The sequence below is a fragment of the Corylus avellana genome, chromosome 3, assembly GCF_965113065.1.
Source record: "Corylus avellana chromosome 3, dhCorAvel1.hap1.2, whole genome shotgun sequence".
Lineage (NCBI taxonomy): Eukaryota > Viridiplantae > Streptophyta > Magnoliopsida > Fagales > Betulaceae > Corylus > Corylus avellana.
Window position 1 is genome coordinate 36,423,990 of NC_142492.1, and position 17,504 is coordinate 36,441,493.

The 17,504-nt window shown below is 38.2% G+C and overlaps 1 protein-coding gene and 1 non-coding gene across 2 annotated transcripts; one reads left to right on the top strand and one right to left on the bottom strand.

Moving 5' to 3' along the window:
• Nucleotides 1-3,088: 3,088 nt before the first annotated feature.
• Nucleotides 3,089-4,742, bottom strand: LOC132173456 (bidirectional sugar transporter SWEET12-like). Its single transcript, XM_059584960.1, has 6 exons — nt 4,691-4,742; nt 4,430-4,466; nt 4,105-4,315; nt 3,759-3,920; nt 3,550-3,669; nt 3,089-3,304 (listed from the first exon to the last, which is right to left on the bottom strand). Exons 1-6 carry the CDS (start codon nt 4,740-4,742, stop codon nt 3,089-3,091), a joined length of 798 nt encoding a protein of 265 aa, XP_059440943.1.
• Nucleotides 4,743-16,268: 11,526 nt separating this feature from the next.
• TRNAQ-UUG (transfer RNA glutamine (anticodon UUG)) lies at nt 16,269-16,340 on the top strand. The gene has a single exon. It is a non-coding gene; the product is annotated as a tRNA-Gln (tRNA).
• The last annotated feature ends 1,164 nt before the right edge of the window (nt 16,341-17,504 follow it).

Here is a 17,504-nt window from a genome sequence, read left to right on the forward strand (position 1 = left end):
AATTATTATTAGCTAAGCGGATCCCCTGTCATTACTGTAATTAATGATGCATCAATTTGTTAGAAATTTTTAATGTAAGATATTTTCATGACAAGCTCTGGGATTGAAGATGGTTGTGCACCGTGCACGTGTGTTACATGCCAGCGTTTTGATTTTTTTTTTCTTTTTTTTTTGTTCTCTTAAGGAGCTGATAATATAGAGAGAGACTGAAAGAATTGTTGATTAATCAACGAGCTAGCTAATTGACCAAACTACCTTGTAATCTCTGTCTTTGAAATGAACTTTGCTTTTTAGATTGTGGCAGCTGCAATAAGCTGGAAACTTTTCATAATTCAATATATATAATTTGTGTAACTATAGTTGATGTTCCGATCCACTCTTATCGAGTCTATAGGGTTCAAAGTCTTTTTATTTTACATTAATTTCAAAGTTCTTTGCCAATTGAAACTTGAAAGCAATACGTAGAAATATATAATAAAATTTATGAAGTGAAAGAGAGAGCAAAAGCAAAGAAAAATAAAGAGACTGAGAAAGGCTTTTAGGGCTACATCTTTACTACATTGAAGTTTACTGAATTAATCAAGGAATAGTGAATAAGAAAACCAAAGCTAAATAACGACCTACATGGAAACTAAATAAATCTTAATATAGAAAATATTCTAGCATGGTATATCAACAACTACATGTGTGTGGCCCACCTGGTTATACTATTAATTTAAGGGTTAAATACAAAACAGGTACCTGTGATTTGCACCAAAAACAAATAGCACAATTTTCAAAAATATCGCAAATGGTACATGTAGTTTGCAGAAAAACTTACTTGGTACCTTTGTTAACATTCCATTAGATTTTTTAATGGAATGTCACGTCACCCTTACATGTGGGTGCCACGTGGCGTGGTACCTAAGTTTTTGGGTGCATATGTATATAAACCCAAAATTAAAAAATTGGAAAAAAAAAAAAAAAGAAAAAAAAGAAGGGACAAGCTGGTGGCCGAAACACCCCATAGGGGGTGGACCTGGGGGTGGTTCGGCCACCCCCAGGCAAAATGGGGGGGCCGGCCACCCCCTATGGGGTGGTTTGGCCAGCCCTGTCCTTTCTTTTTCTTTTTTTTTTCTTTCAATTTTTTAATTTTTTTTTTTTTTAAAAAAAAAATGATGTGGCATCCAAAAACCTAGGTACCAAGCCACGTGGTGCCCACGGGTAAGAGTGACATGGCATTTCATTAAAAAATCTAACGGAATGTTAATAGAGGTACCAAGTGAGTTTTTTTGCAAACTATAGGTACCATTTACAATATTTTTGAAAACCTAAGTGTCTATTTGATTTTGGTGCAAACTACAAGTACCTGTTTTGTATTTAACCCTTAATTCAATGTTTAAATTTATCATTTCTTTTCACCTTAAAATTTTGGTGTAATGATGATTTAATAAAGTAGCACAGTCGAGGTTCTAAGTTTCTGTTTCAATTAAAATATCCAAAGCTCAAGCAATATTGACGATGTGGTTGTGCTTGCGTTTTGATGTGTCTTCACTCTGTGTTTTTTTTTTTTTTTTTTTTAAGGAGATGATAACATAGAGAGAGACTAAAAGAATTATTGATTAATCAATGAGCTAATTGACCAAACTACCTTGTTGTCTCAGTCTTTGAAATGAACTTTGATTTTAGTTTGTGGCAACTGCAATAAGGAAACTTTTCATAAATAATTTTTTACAAACTAACATGAAAATACATGCGATGATCAACACTTACTACATAAATTATTAAAATGTGAATTGACTGTTTACTGTCACGTTTATGTGGCTTATGTGACAGTGGACTACCACATAAACAAACGTGACGGCCTAAGTAAATTAAAACTTAGTATACACCTTAAAATGTGGAGTGACTAGGGCTGGCAAAATAGGTACCTGGTACATACCTGTTTATTCTACTCATGCTTTTTTATAATAAGATTTTAGATTAGATGCATAAATTATTTAAAATCTTATTATAAAAAAATATGCATAGTATAAACAGGTACCTGCGAGGTACCTATTTTGCCAGCCTTTTGTGGAGTACTGATGTGTAAGAAAATTGTAGTAAAATTTGTAACACTCAAACATTATTTTCCAGTATATGACAATTGCCATAGCTCGATGACGATCCGTGACTCATACTCACGGGCTCAAAAAGTTTCAACTTTTCTACTCCAATAAAATGTTCTATAGATCTAAGATTCTAAGGGGTCTTCTTTCATTGAAGGAGGCCATTATGGATATTATTGGCTTCGATTATTCTTTAATGGAACAAGACGTACACGACATCAATTTTTCTGTCATAGTCATAACGTAAGGTTGGTCTACTTCTACTGCAGCCAAGTATTCTGATTATTTTATGCCAGTTTTGGAACTTAAAGTTTATATCCGTACACACACAGCCATGTATTTGATTATTCTATTCTATTTTTAGATCCTTTCTGCTAGATTGTGAAATTTTAAAGTTTGTAGCCGCAACACAAAATCCAAATTTATTAGGTTCATAGCCAATAATATTTTTTTTGGTATATATATATATATATATATATATATATATAAACATAATTTTTATTTTCATGAAAGTTATAAAAATGGTCTATTAAAGACTGTCACACATCGGTCACTAAAATATTTTACAAACCGAAATGATACTTCATGTAACACTTACTAGGCTAATTATTAAAATATGAACCGTTGACGTAATGCTTATTTTTTATTTAGGCGGTTACGTTAGTTTGTAAACATATTATTTCATCCTTGTTACCATCTAATGACATGATGAGCATTACGATATATATATATATATATATATATATATATATATATATATATATATATATATATATATATATCAAAATATTTCCATGAAGTGAATTAGCTGGGCTTACACGCAAACAAAACATCTGGAAATTAATTAAACATAAGAGACATACATAAATGTACGTACATCATCCTCTTTGGTACAGGATTAAACATCAGAGACATAAATAATGTACATCATCATCTTCAATGCATGCTTTAAACCTTGTGGTATATGTTTGTTCATGCCCATAATTTTGAATATTGGCAAACTACCCGTTTTCAGCAGTGTTGGGATGGGAGGACGCTTGTTCCTCGGATGTCATAGTTGTGGACACTTGTACCTCGGACGTCATGGTTGTGCTCATTTTTACAACATCAGCTTTGGTTTCTGGAAGCTTATAATCTGTGACTGTCTTGTAATTCTTGTAGATTACGTAAAGCACCATCTGAATCACCCCAAAGACGAAGCCCAGTACGTTTGGGAGCTGTATAAATTAATGAATATGAAAAAAAAAAAAAATCATTAAATCCGATAAATGCATGAAAGAGCATAGCAAATTCCAACCAACGCACCAAACAATGATTGGACTTAAAAAGTTAGTACCTAAAGGTATATTTAATTTGCTTAGGTTATTAATTAGAATATTAGTTGAGCTGCGTATTATTTTATAGAGGCAGAAATCTCAAAAGATACTTCTACTATTTATTATTCCAGAAATCGAGGACTTACCGCAACATACAAATCCCTGGAGAGAACACCATATAAGAGCCACATAACAGCACTGAGTGTGAGAAAAAATGACAAGGAAAACGGCATGAATTCCACGCTCTTGGTGCGTATCACCACTCTCTGCATATATAGTAGTAAAATCATGCTTAAAAAAGAAGAAGAAAAAAGAAAACTAAAATGTTTTGAGTGAAGAGAATATATGTGCTCACCATAATGCTTAGTGGAGCGGCAAAGACACTCACGGAGAAAGCTACACAAACCCATCCAAGAACTCGTACACGGTTTGGTCCTTTCGCTAAGACTTGGGAGAGTAGAAGAATCAAGCAAACCCCCCCGAAATTCATCAGAAGAAGAAGCTTCAACGTGAAGATCTGTAATCCCAAGTTCTAACTCTTCTTAGTAGATTATTTATGAAACATGTAATTACTTTGCGCTGACAGAGACAATATGACGTCATATATAAAATATTGGAACACCAATATTATTACGAGAAAGAGAGAGAGAGAGAGAGAGAGAGAGAGAGAGAGGGGGTTTTAGAATTAATGAAGTACGTACCCTAGCTTGCTTGGGTGCATAAACGATATAAATAGCGACGTAAATGGTCTCGACAACACAGCCGACTGAGTTAACAGTAATAAGAAGGATTTCGTCAGGCTTAAGAGATGCATAGTATATCCAGAGCATCGAACTGAAAAGTGCAGCCACGTATGGAACTGATTGGAACCCGTCCGTTGATTTCTTCTTACAAACCCTAAAAAACGTTGGCCTGCAATATTGGAGTTCAAATTTTGATTCTCGCGTTAGTCAAATAACTTTACTATATATTCTACTTTGGAATATATATTCCTTAAAAATAAATATCAAAGAATCAAGAACTTACACGGGTGCCAGAAAAACCACAAAGGAGACAATGTTACCTACCATATTGACAACAAAAACACGAAATTAATCAATATTTCCTGGCCTTCTAGACAATACATACAAGTGTATAGGTGGCAGTAACTACATGTGTGTGTGTGTGTGTGTGTGTGTGTGTGTATGGTATTAAATTTTGTAAAAGATTGAATTACGTTGAAGCCCGAGGATCTAGATAGGAAAAAGAAAATAACGTCAATAATTAATTCTATATATCTATATATACCTAGAATACCAAACGTAAAAGCCCAGGGATCTTGAGTAGAGAAGATGGCCATCTCTTTGGTTCTCTCTCTGTGTTAAAAAGAAAGAAATATTGGAACTGAAGGGGCATTATACAAACTTGTGTGCAGTAGGCGTACGTTTATATAGAGGTGGTGATCCATGTTGCATGAAGAGTACGCGTGAATGAGTTATCACTTATGTTTGAAAGTACCAAAAAGCCATGCACCTAACATCGAGCTGATCTCCATACCCAAAAAGATTTCGTGGCCAGATTACTAGATTAGGATGCTCCCATTGAGATTAAAAGTAGTCATTTTATAATTAAGATTTTGTTTTATTCTTCGCACTCATTTATTATATTTATTTTATATTAGCTAACCTAATGTGTTTTTAAAGTTTATTTTTTTTGCTGACATGAAAAGTCACTTAAAACAAGTCAAGTCAGCCAGTGTGAAATAAAATTTGAGTTATGGTTGGGTACTTTAGGTTAAGAAGGAGAGAAACTCAAACTCGAAAAATAATTTATAAAAATAAATAAGAAAAACCACTTATGCTGCTTAAAGGAGGTTTTCTTGGTCAATCAAAAATATTTTTGGTTTGACCAAGATCTTCGGTCATATTAAAAACTGAAAAATCAGAAAAACTTTATTCAAAATGTATTTTACCACAAAACAAATGGATCCTAATTAACTAGTACTTTCTCTTCTTTCCATATGTTTCTCCTCACATGCACCCCATTTGGCAATTCTACTTTATCATGTATTACAGCCAAATCAATGATCATAACCTAAATATCAATCATGCACCCCCACTAAATGACCTATTATTTCTCATATTTTTCATGCTTTGATTTTTTGTCGAAGAGCAACGTTATTGCGCTCTATCTAATAGCTTTTTGACTATCACGCGTGAACAGGGGATTCGAAGTGTTGTTCTGGTTGTTCCCAGTGGAACCATTCCATGAATGACAACTATATGTGTCTACCTGTTTTTGTTTTTGAAGAGTATTGGCTGAATTCCCTCTCCCACTATTCTGCCTCTTTTTGATGTCATTGTACAGGGAATTGTGTTTGTTTGCATAGAAAACTAAAAGAGAAAATTGGAGGCATATTATATATATTGAGTTTGCGAATGCCTTTAGTCGTTATTATAAGGTGAAGATGGGGTTGAAGTGGTAGGTGAAAGAGTTTTAAATATGGGTCACCTCAGAAGAGATAAGATCTGCTAAATATATATAACATATGATTCAAAATAATTATTATTAGCTAAGCTGTCATTACTATAATTAATGATGCATCAATTTGTTAGCAATTTTTAATGTAAGATATTTTCATGGCAAGCTAGCTCTGGGATTGAAGATGGTTGTGCACCGTGCACGTGTGTTACATGCCTGGGTTTTGATGTTTTTCTCCTTTTTCTTGTTCCCTTAAGGAGCTGATAATATAGGGAGAGACTAAAAGAATTGTTGATTAATCAATGAGCTAATTGACCAAACTACCTTGTAGTCTGTCTTTGAAATGAACTTTGCTTTTAGATTGTGGCAGCTGCAATAAGTAAACTTTTCATAATTAATCATATATAATTTGTGTAACTATAGTTGATGTCCCACTCTTATCGAGTCTATAGGGTTGAAAGTCTTTTTATTTTACATTTCAAAGTTCTTTGCCAATTGAAACTTGAAAGCAATATGTAGAAATATATAATAAAATTTATGAAGTGAAAGAGAGAGCAAAAGCAAAGAAAAATAAAGAGACTGAGAAAGGCCTTTAGGGCTACATCTTTACTATATTGAAGTTTATTGAATTGTATCAAGGAGTATTGACAAGAAAACCTAAGCTAAATAAGGAAGTTAATTAATTTTAAACCTACATGGAAACTAAATAAGTCTTAATATAGAAAATATTCTAGCACGCTATATCAACAACTACATATGTGTGGCCCAGTTAGTTATAGTATTAATTCAATGATTAAATTTATCATTTATTTTCACCTTATAATGATGATTTAATAAGGTACCATAACCGAGGTTCTAAATTTTTGTTTTGATTAAAACATCGAAATCTCAAGCGATTGACGATGTGGTTGTGATTGCGTTTTGATGTGTCAAAAGAATTGCGTTTTGATGTGTCAAAAGAACTAAAGAACTCAAGCGATCTTCTCTCTGTGTTTTTTTTAAGGAGATGATAATGTAGAGAGACACTAAAAGAACTAATGATTTATCAATGAGCTAATTGACCAAACTACCTTGTTGTCTCAGTCTTTGAAATGAACTTTGCTTTTAGTTTGTGGCAACTGCAATAAGGAAACTTTTCATATATAATTTGTGTAACTATAGTTGATGTTCCACTCTTATCGAGTATAGAGGGTTCAAAGATTTTTTTTACCTTACATTTCGAAGTTCTTTGCCAATTGAAACTCGAAAGCACTACATCAACAAGTACATGTACGTGGTCCACTTGATTAAACTATTAATTAAATTAACTATTTTCTTTTTGACTTAAGATTTTTTTCATTAATTTCAAATAAAATACACAACATAATTATGTTGTCTGATTCAACACACGCTTTAAATTTATTCATGGAGTTCCTCTATTCAACCCTTTTCCTTCTTCTTGTTGATATATATCTCGTTTCTACACGTCTTCTCTTTGTAATTCTCGAACTTGTAGTGAGTTACCTACTAGAGTTTGAAAATGTCAAATCATTAATGATTCTATCAATTGATCAGTTGCGAAAAGCTTCTAATATATATTCTACATCTGAACTGAATTATTTATGGTTAGAGAATATTATTCTCTTTTTAATTCTATGGAACAATATTAAGAGATTCTATAGAAGAAATGCCTTTAGTGGCAACGTGCTATGGGTTGGGCTTAAATTTTTTAAAATTATATATAGTGGTGATTTATCATGCTTTGCAAATTAAATGCAGATCCATTGGTTTAATTGCATGATATTACAAGTTGAGTAATTATGTTATAAGAAGAATTAAAGTTCTTTAAAATGTGATGTAACTTTTAAAATTACTATTGAATTTGAGATATTCATTATTAAATTTCGATCTATTGGTGATTTTAAAAGTCATATTACATTTGAAATGATACAAATAAACTCTAATCCTCCTTATAGTATTATTTTTACATGTGAATGCATGATTAGTGAAACGGTCATTGTTTGTTTTGATGGTGTATAATGACCTGGCGATTTAAATTATTGCTCCTAATCATCTTTCTTATAATATTAGTGATGAACAGTAAGACAGGACAGATGCATGTATAATAAAACTTTGCTTTTCCTTTGTAACTTTGAACTTTGACACGCAACCCTCTCATCTTTTGAGGTTCTCAATGTTGCCACCTATATGCACTAAGGGTATTGCTTCAATTCACTCTGATAAGAAGCAAAAATTGGATAAAACAATTAAGGGTATTAATTGAATAATTTTATCTTATTTTGAGATTAAAAAAAATTAAATTATACATCTCTCATTTCATGAAAATAAAATAATCCTTATCAGCTTAAGCGGTCGAGCAACGGGTGGCGGAATTGGATGTCTTGGCACCGTGATTGTATATTTTCTGTCTTTTTTTTTTTTTTTTCCGCGGGGGGAGGCATTTTTGCTGCCTATTTAGCGTTGAAATTTAAATAAATTTATCTATTATAGGGAGAAATAGGAGGATTTTCCTTAGAAATTAATTTAGACGTGGCAATCATATCAGAAATGACTTCATAGCTAGCCGGCCACTACGCGCTGTTGTGATGACCTTTGTGTCGCTCTCACTACGCGGAGCATTGCGACAAGGTGACATGCCACATGCACGAACATCTCGTTCACGTACGTTCACAGTTCACGCTGTAATACGATAGATGGACAGCTCATCCCAAGCTTTTGGAGTTCTCGCTTTTTCAAAAATAATTGATGATCTACGACGTGATATGATTTAATCACCACCAGCAGTAGATTTTCTTTTTGTTGTCTTACTAATATTTATTTTTAATAAATTTTGTTATTTTAGGTCATAGAATTTTGGGATTGGAAAATTTTTAAGGTTAACTAATTTTGTAGCTGATTTCCTTGCAAGTTTTGTCAAGAAATTAAGAGAAGCAAATTAAGCTCAAGTATACATCATTAGTGGATGAATTGATATACATTAATGTTGAACTGTGTCATTAATTAGTCTTACATCATATGCATGTTCCAAGAAACATTATAGAATGAAGCAAAAGGCTTGGGGTTTTAGTCAGATATGTCAAGTGCCAGGCACTCGCTTGCAGTACTATTTGACCAAAGTACTAGTTCGTATAAATGTCTTATTTTAAAGAGTTTGGCTTGCTTTCTTTTAATTATTAGTGTTATTGTTGTTACCGTGCGCAACAATGATGAATAATATAGAATCGAAAATAAATAAAACAAAAGAAAATCGAGACAGATTTACATAGTTCGGTAAAGTACCTATGTCCACAGGAGAGTACGGTTATATTTCATTATTAATGACTCATGGTTACAACTTAATTAACATATAAAAAAATTCAAATTCTATTGACGTATTTTGAAAAACTCCAAAATACCCCACTCAGATTACTCGGTCAACCAGTATTACGCTCTGAATGAATATAAACCACTAGTTATAACAGTTTTTTATGCATTTTGATTTGATGGGGTTTGTTGGGTGAACATGCAGATTTTGATCTTTAAACACATCATTATCATCGCACCCTGGATATATAGTGGATGTTCCCTAGAGATCTAAACCGATCGAATGCAGCTTATAAGATGTATGCATGTGCTGGCAACTTCTGCTTCTCTAAATTTTATATATTATATATATCTTTCAATTGAGAATTGAGTGGTGATTAATTTGCGTATATATCAGATTAGGCTTTTCTAGTCACATATTTCACCTTTTTACCAAAGTTCTGCCTTTTTGTCAGAGGCAATGGTTGGATATTAGGGAATTCACGAAGCTGCGAAGTAGGAGCTAGGATTTTGGCATTTTTTGGCTTACGGAATTAGTACGAGTTTCAATGATTAATTAGGGTGGTCAATGGATAATGACAATGTACAAGGTAGGTATAGTATCTTTTGTTTTCGATAAACGAGGAATTAAGGAGATCCTTTTGTAGATGCAGGCTGTTGTTGTGCGTTATGATGTGTTGCCACTTGCCAACTAAAAGTTTATAGGGTCTCTTTGCTGATAATGATACCTACCACTAATTAATCTTCAATAATTGAAAGAATTCTAGATCGAAACGCTGCATCCATGAACTTTGATTGGGTAGTTTTATCGCGTATCCATAAGTTAGGCAACAAATTTGTATTGATTGGTCAGCTTGCTTGTTGTTTGATACTAGTTAAGATGTGGAAGCATATTTTGATAGGGAAAAAATTAAGCTTATAAACTTCCATAGCATGCGCAGTCTCCGGCCAGCAGTGCTACCCGATACTAAATAAATAAAAACAATTAAGCAACAAAAGTTTATATATAGATTTAATTGTTTAGTAACTGACGTGATAAGTGATATACATAAACTATCATATAAATTTGTAAGAAACTTATAGTAAAAGCTGTAATAATATCTCTATCAACCCTTATTTAGCTACAAGAAGAAGAAGAAGCAATGTCGTTTTAAGAAAATCGTTTTCTCTCTAGGACCTCGGGACCCTAGAGCAGAAGGATTGTTTTCCAAGCTGTAGGATCCCATCTGCAACTGTGGAAGTATTTTCTTGTATCAGTGATGGAAGCGACACAGATGGAGGACGATCTCAAGAGAATGTGGGAGAGCTTCTCTCTTTCGGAGGTGGAGGGCACTGCAATTGAAATCCAAAACCATGTGTGGGAGGAAGGAACCAGGAGAGGTAAGAATTGTTTGGTTGGAAAACTAATCCCAGATCATCTGGTGGGTAAGGAGACCTTACGAGCCACACTGCTACGAATCTGGAAGCCAGCGGGCACCCCCTCATTCAAGATATTGGGGGACAATCTATTCCTGGTAGACTTTGTGACTGAAAGGGATAAGAACAGAGTTCTAGAGGGGAGGCCTTGGGTCTTTGAGGGAAATCTGTTCGCAGTGGAGGACTATGATGGGCTAACACCACCGGCTAAATATCGGTTTGATAGAACAACCTTCTGGGTAAGAATGTTGCATCTCCCTCTGGCATGTATGAGTCTCAATGTTGGTCATCAGATTGGATCAGCAATAGGGAATGTTGAAGAGGTGGATGTGGATGACGGAGGGATGGGATGGGGGGAATCCTTAAGAGTCAAAATTAATCTTGATCTGACCAAACCTTTGATGAGAGGACGGATTATAAACATCAATGGGACTGCCATGCTGATTACTTTTCAATATGAAAGACTCCCTAAATATTGCTTCCGATGCGGTAGGATCAAACATGAGGCGACTGGATGTCCGGAGAGAAACGATGCAAGAAAACAGAACGCCCCTAGTGAGTTCGGTCCCTGGCTCAGAGCAGCATCCCCTAAAAGGGTGTTTGGAGGCCGGTTCGGACAGGAACCAGAACGCAAAGAACCACCTCACTCTCGAAGGGAAAACTGGGGAGGATATCGTAGACAAGAGGGTGGTCCTAGATACTCACCCAGAAGTAGGAGGACACGGCATAGAAGCCCGATGGGGGAGGAGAAATCCTCAAACATGGAGGAGGGGGGCGACGAGATGTCAGGCGCGGCGGAGAAGGGACAGCGCACAGCCCAGGAGGGCAGCCCGGAACCCTACTTTCCTTCCAAAGGTGCAACGCTGAGGACAACTGGAGGACAGCGAGGACCCGAAAATCTGGGAGGGAATCAGGGAGGTGATTACATGCAAGACGGCGCCAACATAGGGAACAGAGGTGAAAAATTTTCGGGCGACAAAAATGGAAATATGCCCGAAGAGGAAACAAGGGTGGACAAGAAAGGAAGGGAGAGCGGACACACTTATGACCACGATCCGCACCACTTATCAGAATTTATGGCTGAGCTGGCACAGAAAGAGAAGCACCTAAACGCAGAGGTGGGGCCAAACGGTAATTCAGCTGGCTGGAGGGAAGCTGGGGGTAAAACAAACCGGTCTCTTTCGGGGAGTAATTTTTTTACCATGGCCGATGTGGAGGAAAAAATGAAAACGGCCAATTTTGACGAGTGTCATATTACGCGGCGTGCAAGTGATGATACTTGGCAGAACAATGGACGGTTCAAGCCTCATGGAGCCTCCAGTGGGGAAAATTTGGGTAAACGAAAGGTGCGGGAGTCCAGTGGTGGAGTGGAGGACGTGGCAAAAAAGGGGCGACTAAAAGACGGACGTCATGGTAAGGCAATTGGAGGGAACGGTAACACTGGAAAAAATGGATCGGGATTGGCGGTGGCTGGCTCTCAGCCCCGCCGACCGCAATGAATCTCCTGAGTTGGAACTGCCGAGGGCTTGGGAACCTTCGGACAGTTCGGGAACTTTGCCGGATGGTAAAGGCGAAGAAACCCACAATAGTCTTCTTAATGGAGACAAAGCTTAGGGCAAATAAAATGGAACGGGTGAGAGTTCAACTGGGCTTTGACCACATGCTGGTGGTGGACTGTATTGGCCGAAGCAGTGGATTGGCGATGATGTGGATGGTTGAATCAGGGGTAGAAATTCTAAATTACAGTAGTCGGCACATTAATGTAAAGGTTCTAGCCTCCCCGAGGGGCACTCCGTGGAAGCTTACGGGCTTCTATGGTCATCCCGAGCCTAGCAAAAGACCCGAGGCATGGACCTTACTCCAATACATAGCAACGATGGATCCTTCACCGTGGTTGTGTTTGGGGGATTTTAATGAAATAATTTGTTTAGAAGAAAAATTTGGCGGAAATGGACGTAGAAGGGGGCTAATGGAAAATTTTCAACAAACTTTAGAAGTGTGCGGATTGTCGGATTTGGGTTTCAAGGGGCCTAGGTTCACTTGGAATAATGGTCGGGAAGGGACGGACTACACCAAGGAAAGACTTGATAGAGCAGTTGCAAACTGGGGTTGGTGTGAATTATTTCAAGAAGTGGAAGTGGTGGTCGGGGTATCAATATGGTCGGATCACTCCCCATTATCCGTTCGATTAAATGACCAACCAGCCAATCGGAGGGGAGCCAGGAACTTCAAATTTGAGGCAGGATGGGAATTAAATGGTCGGTGTCGTGAGATAATAGAAACCTCGTGGCAGGAAGACACCCGCTACACAGACCCGTGGCTGAATTTGAAGAGCAAGATGGCAGATTGCAAACGGTCCTTGCTGAAGTGGCAGTGGGAAGAAGTCAAAAAACCAAACAGAATTTATGGGGAGCAATGCCGAAAACTGGCAGACCTTCAAGGTGGAGAAAATGATTTGGATGGTGGGCTCACAATTGAAGTCCAAAAGGAGTTGAAAATCCAGCTGGCGCAAGAAAATTTGAAGTGGAAGCAGCGTGCAAAAATGGATTGGCTCAAATTTGGGGATAGCAACTCCAAATTTTTCCATGCATGTGCGAACCACCGACGAAAGGTAAATAAAATAAATCAAATCCGAGATGAAAGAGGTAATTTATGGAAGACTCAGGGGGAAATTACTAAAGCTTTTGAAGATTACTTTGCAACCTTATTTTCCACGGGAGGTTCCGCAATTTTTAATGGATGTTTGGAGGCGGTAGAGGAGAAGGTGACGAATTCAATGAACGAGTCGATCATGAAACCTTTTGGGGAGGACGAGATTAAGGTGGCCCTGTTTCAAATGGCCCCTTTAAAAGCTCCAGGTCCAGATGGTTTCAATGCGGGCTTCTACCAGAAGAATTGAGATATAGTGGGCCCAGAGGTTTGCAAATCTATACTTTTCTCTCTCAATAATGCTGTTTTGGATAGTTCGATAAATGCTACGTATATAGCTCTTATTCCTAAGACAGCAAATCCATCATGTGTCTCGGAATTCCGACCGATCAGCTTGTGCAATGTTTTATACAAGATATTGACGAAGGTTCTGGCCAATCGGTTAAAAGAGATTTTACCTAGCATTATCTCACAGTATCAAAGTGCATTTATCTCTGGACGCCTGATCTCAGACAATATTTTGGCTGCATATGAAACCCTCCATACCATGCAAACCCGAATGCGGGGTAAGCGGGGGTACATGGCAGTTAAAATAGATATGAGTAAGGCTTACGACAGGGTGGAATGGGGATTCTTGGAGGCGGTTATGGGGAAAATGGGTTTCACACCCCAGTGGATAAAACTGGTCATGATGTGTGTCTCTTCAGCACACTATGAAGCTTTGGTTAATGGGATACCTTCGGGTAGGATTGTGCCAACACGGGGAATCAGACAAGGCGACCCTTTGTCCCCTTATTTATTTCTAATCTGTGCTGAGGCCTTAAGTTCTTTACTTCTAAAGGCGGATAGAGAAGGTGATCTAGAAGGGGTGCCCACTTCTAAACGGGGACCTCGCCTAAATCACTTATTTTTTGCTGACGACAGTTTACTTTTTTGTAGAGCAGATATGGGGCACTGGAACCGTATCTCATCCCTTCTCCACAGCTACGAACAAGCCTCGGGACAGAAATTGAATCATTCCAAGACTGCCATTTTTTTCAGCCACAATACCCCTGGTGACATGAGACAGACAATTCTCGAGGTGGCTGGAATTCCAAGCTCCCAAAGATATGATACCTATCTAGGCTTGCCAGCCTTGGTGGGTAATTCCCGGACTAAAGAATTCAAGGGGATCATTGACAGGGTGTGGAAAAAATTGCAAGACTGGAAACTCAAACTCTTATCCCAGGCGGGGCGGGAAATTTTACTCAAGGCGGTGGTACAAGCAATACCAACCTACTGTATGAGCGTATTTAGGCTCCCTAATACATTATGTTCCCAACTAAACTCTCTAATGCAGAAATTTTGGTGGGGCGCCTCAAGCGTACATTGGATGAGTTGGCACAAGATGGGCCTCCCTAAGTCTAGAGGAGGGATGGGGTTTCGGGATTTTAAATGTTTTAATAAGGCTCTCCTTGCCAAACAATGTTGGAGGTTATGGCGAGAGCCGGACAGCCTAGTCGCTCGCATCCTGTCGGCGAAATATTATGCTCACAGTTCTATTCTTGAGGCAAAAGTGGGGCACAAACCATCCTATGCTTGGAGAAGCATTGTAGGTGCATGTGAACTGTTGCAAGAGGGTCTGTTTTGGAGGATTGGAAATGGAGAAAGAACGAAGATCTGGGGCGATAAATGGATCCTCCGCCCCACAACTTTCGCTATACAATCGTCCCCTCGGATCCTTGAACCGGAAGCCAAGGTGGCAGAGCTCATTGATGGAGATCTTCAAGGGTGGAACAAGGAGTTGATCGAGCGGATTTTTGTCCCGGGAGAGGTGGAAGCCATTATGTCCATACCGGTGAGGTTATACTGCATTGATACTGTCATCTGGAGGGAAACTTCCAATGGTCTCTTTAGCGTAAAAAGTGCCTATCACGTGGCCATGCGAAAGGAAACACAGCAACAGGCGAGTGGATCCAATACTGGATTCTTTAAGAAGCTGTGGGAGACCTTATGGGGTCTCAAAATCCCCAACGTGGAAAAGAACTTCCTTTGGCGTGCCTACCACGAGATCCTGCCCACCAAAGTGAATCTATGCCGAAGGAAGATTGTAGGAGATGCGCTTTGTCCAGTGTGCGGGCGTGAAGACGAGACCAACTTCCACATCTTGTGGGATTGCCCTTCGGCGCGGGACGTATGGAGCGCTAGCCTGAAGAAATTCCAAAAGAGCTCCCTAGGTGGTCCAACTTTTGCGAGGGTGATGGAGGAACTATTCACGAGCTGCGAACCAAAGGATTTATGTTTGTTTGCAGGGGTAGCCCGGAGAGTGTGGCACAGGCGCAATGAGCTGGTTCACGAAGGTCTGTTTAGCCATCCGAATGTATTGGTTCAACAAGCCAATATTGATGTTCTAGAATTCTCGGAGGCAAATGCTAGACAAGCTAGTTCCTTTTCAGATTTCGCAGAACCTGACGGGGGTCATGGTGTTGGGTAACCTTCGGGTGGTGCACATCATGGCCTGTATTCCTTCAGGGAGAAATTTGATTACCAGGGAATAGGAGGGTGGTTTAGAATGAAGCAGAGTTGTTTTCTGTTGGATTTTGGTTGTATTCCTGATTAGTGATCATCAATAAAGTCTTCGTTTCTATCAAAAAAGAAGAAGAAGAAGAAGCTATATATGTTCTTAAGCCAGATTTTGTACCCGAGCAATTTATCTCACTTTGTCAATGTGGTACTGCCAATCAACCATTTGATTCATCATTGTAAAAAAAAAAACTAAAAAAAAAAGGGAAAAAAGTACATATACTCTTCAAACTACGACTTCATTGTCAATGTTCCCCGACCCCAAATTACTAATTGTGTCAATCTTAATTAGATGTGCAATAAAAGAAATAAAAGTGAGGTGTATAACATTACTCATTAATTTATATTTTCATTCACATTATGGGATTCAATGTTGCATATTAGATATACAACTTCGAATTCTTTTTCAGCTGGGAGACTCCACAGTGTTTTTTTATCGTTTTCAAAATCAGTTAACGAAATTAAGCATCAACAGGGTTCTATGGTGTAGTGGTTAGCACTCTGGACTTTGAATCCAGCGACCTGGGTTCGACTCCCGGTAGGACCTTTTTTTAATTTCCCAATGCGTTTTTTATTGAATGCCTGGCCCAATTTCGTGTATAGGCCCATACCATAATCTTGGCATCGCCCACTCTGAAACTAGACTAGCCCAAAAGAAATATTTTGAAAAAGAGAGGAGGGAGAGAAGCAGAAATATTTCCTCAAGAGAGCGACTTGGGTGTACGCAGAAAAGGTGACTTTTGTGCCACCAATAAAAAGGTGACACCTTAGCCAATTATACAAAACTTACACTTAAATAAAAAACACAACCACACTGGATCGTACTAAATAATAAACAAAAAATTGTTTTAAAATAAAAACAAAATGAGGAGGGGTGGCTCTGGCCCATGGGGTGGTCACCTAGCCACCCCCAGTGAGTTATGGGGTGCATGTGGCCACCCCAACCGGATCAGCGTGCCACCCCTAGGCCATGGGGTGGCCGCGCCATCCACCCCAGGCCAGGCCATCTTCTTTCTACTGAGTTCTCTCCAAAGTATCATTCCAAAGACCTATTACATTTTACATGCGGATAAATCAATCCACCAAAATTGTTCCAAAGAAATGGAACTAAATGAAAGGAATCGATATCTCAGATGTAAGAACAAGTAAAAAAGATGGAAGCAAGAAACAAACAAGAATGTAGAAAAAATTGGAAAAACCAACGGAACCCCATCAATCCCCTTCCCAAAACCCCTCTAAACCAATCTGTACATGGCTATCAAATAATTCTCTGAGCCAAAGAATCACAACTAGTAACCCGAATGCCCAACCAATGCCGGAGGTGACATTATGGAGGAGGAGAATCCAAAAAACTTATCCTTTGCTCTGTACGGCTTCCAAAGACTGTTGAGGGGGCAGGATTTATTGGCATTTAGGCGAACCCAGGGCTTGCCCTTCCCACTCCAATGAAGCAAGCCCCGCCACCCCCAAGCCATGGGGTGGCCGCCCAGCCATCCCTAGTCAATGGGGTGGTTGATCTTTTATTACAAAGCATTTTTATTCTTTTGTTAAAAAAAAAATTAAACTTGATATGATCAGGTGGTTTGATTTTATTTTGTTATTATGCTCTACACTAAGGTAGCAACTCCTCATTGGTGGACACAAAATGGAGGTTTTCTATATAAGTTATTCTCTTTCCTCAATGACAAGTGTAACTCGGCTCCACAACTCC

Excerpts from the sequence above, each read along its gene's own strand:
- LOC132173456 (XM_059584960.1), bottom strand. The coding sequence starts at position 4,742 with ATGGCCATCTTCTCTACTCAAGATCCCTGGGCTTTTACGTTTGGTATT. Across the intron at positions 4,316-4,429 it reads GTGGTTTTTCTGGCACCCGT|GCCAACGTTTTTTAGGGTTT; the intron begins GTAAGTTCTTGA and ends CCAATATTGCAG. Across the intron at positions 3,921-4,104 it reads ATGCACCCAAGCAAGCTAGG|ATCTTCACGTTGAAGCTTCT; the intron begins GTACGTACTTCA and ends TTGGGATTACAG.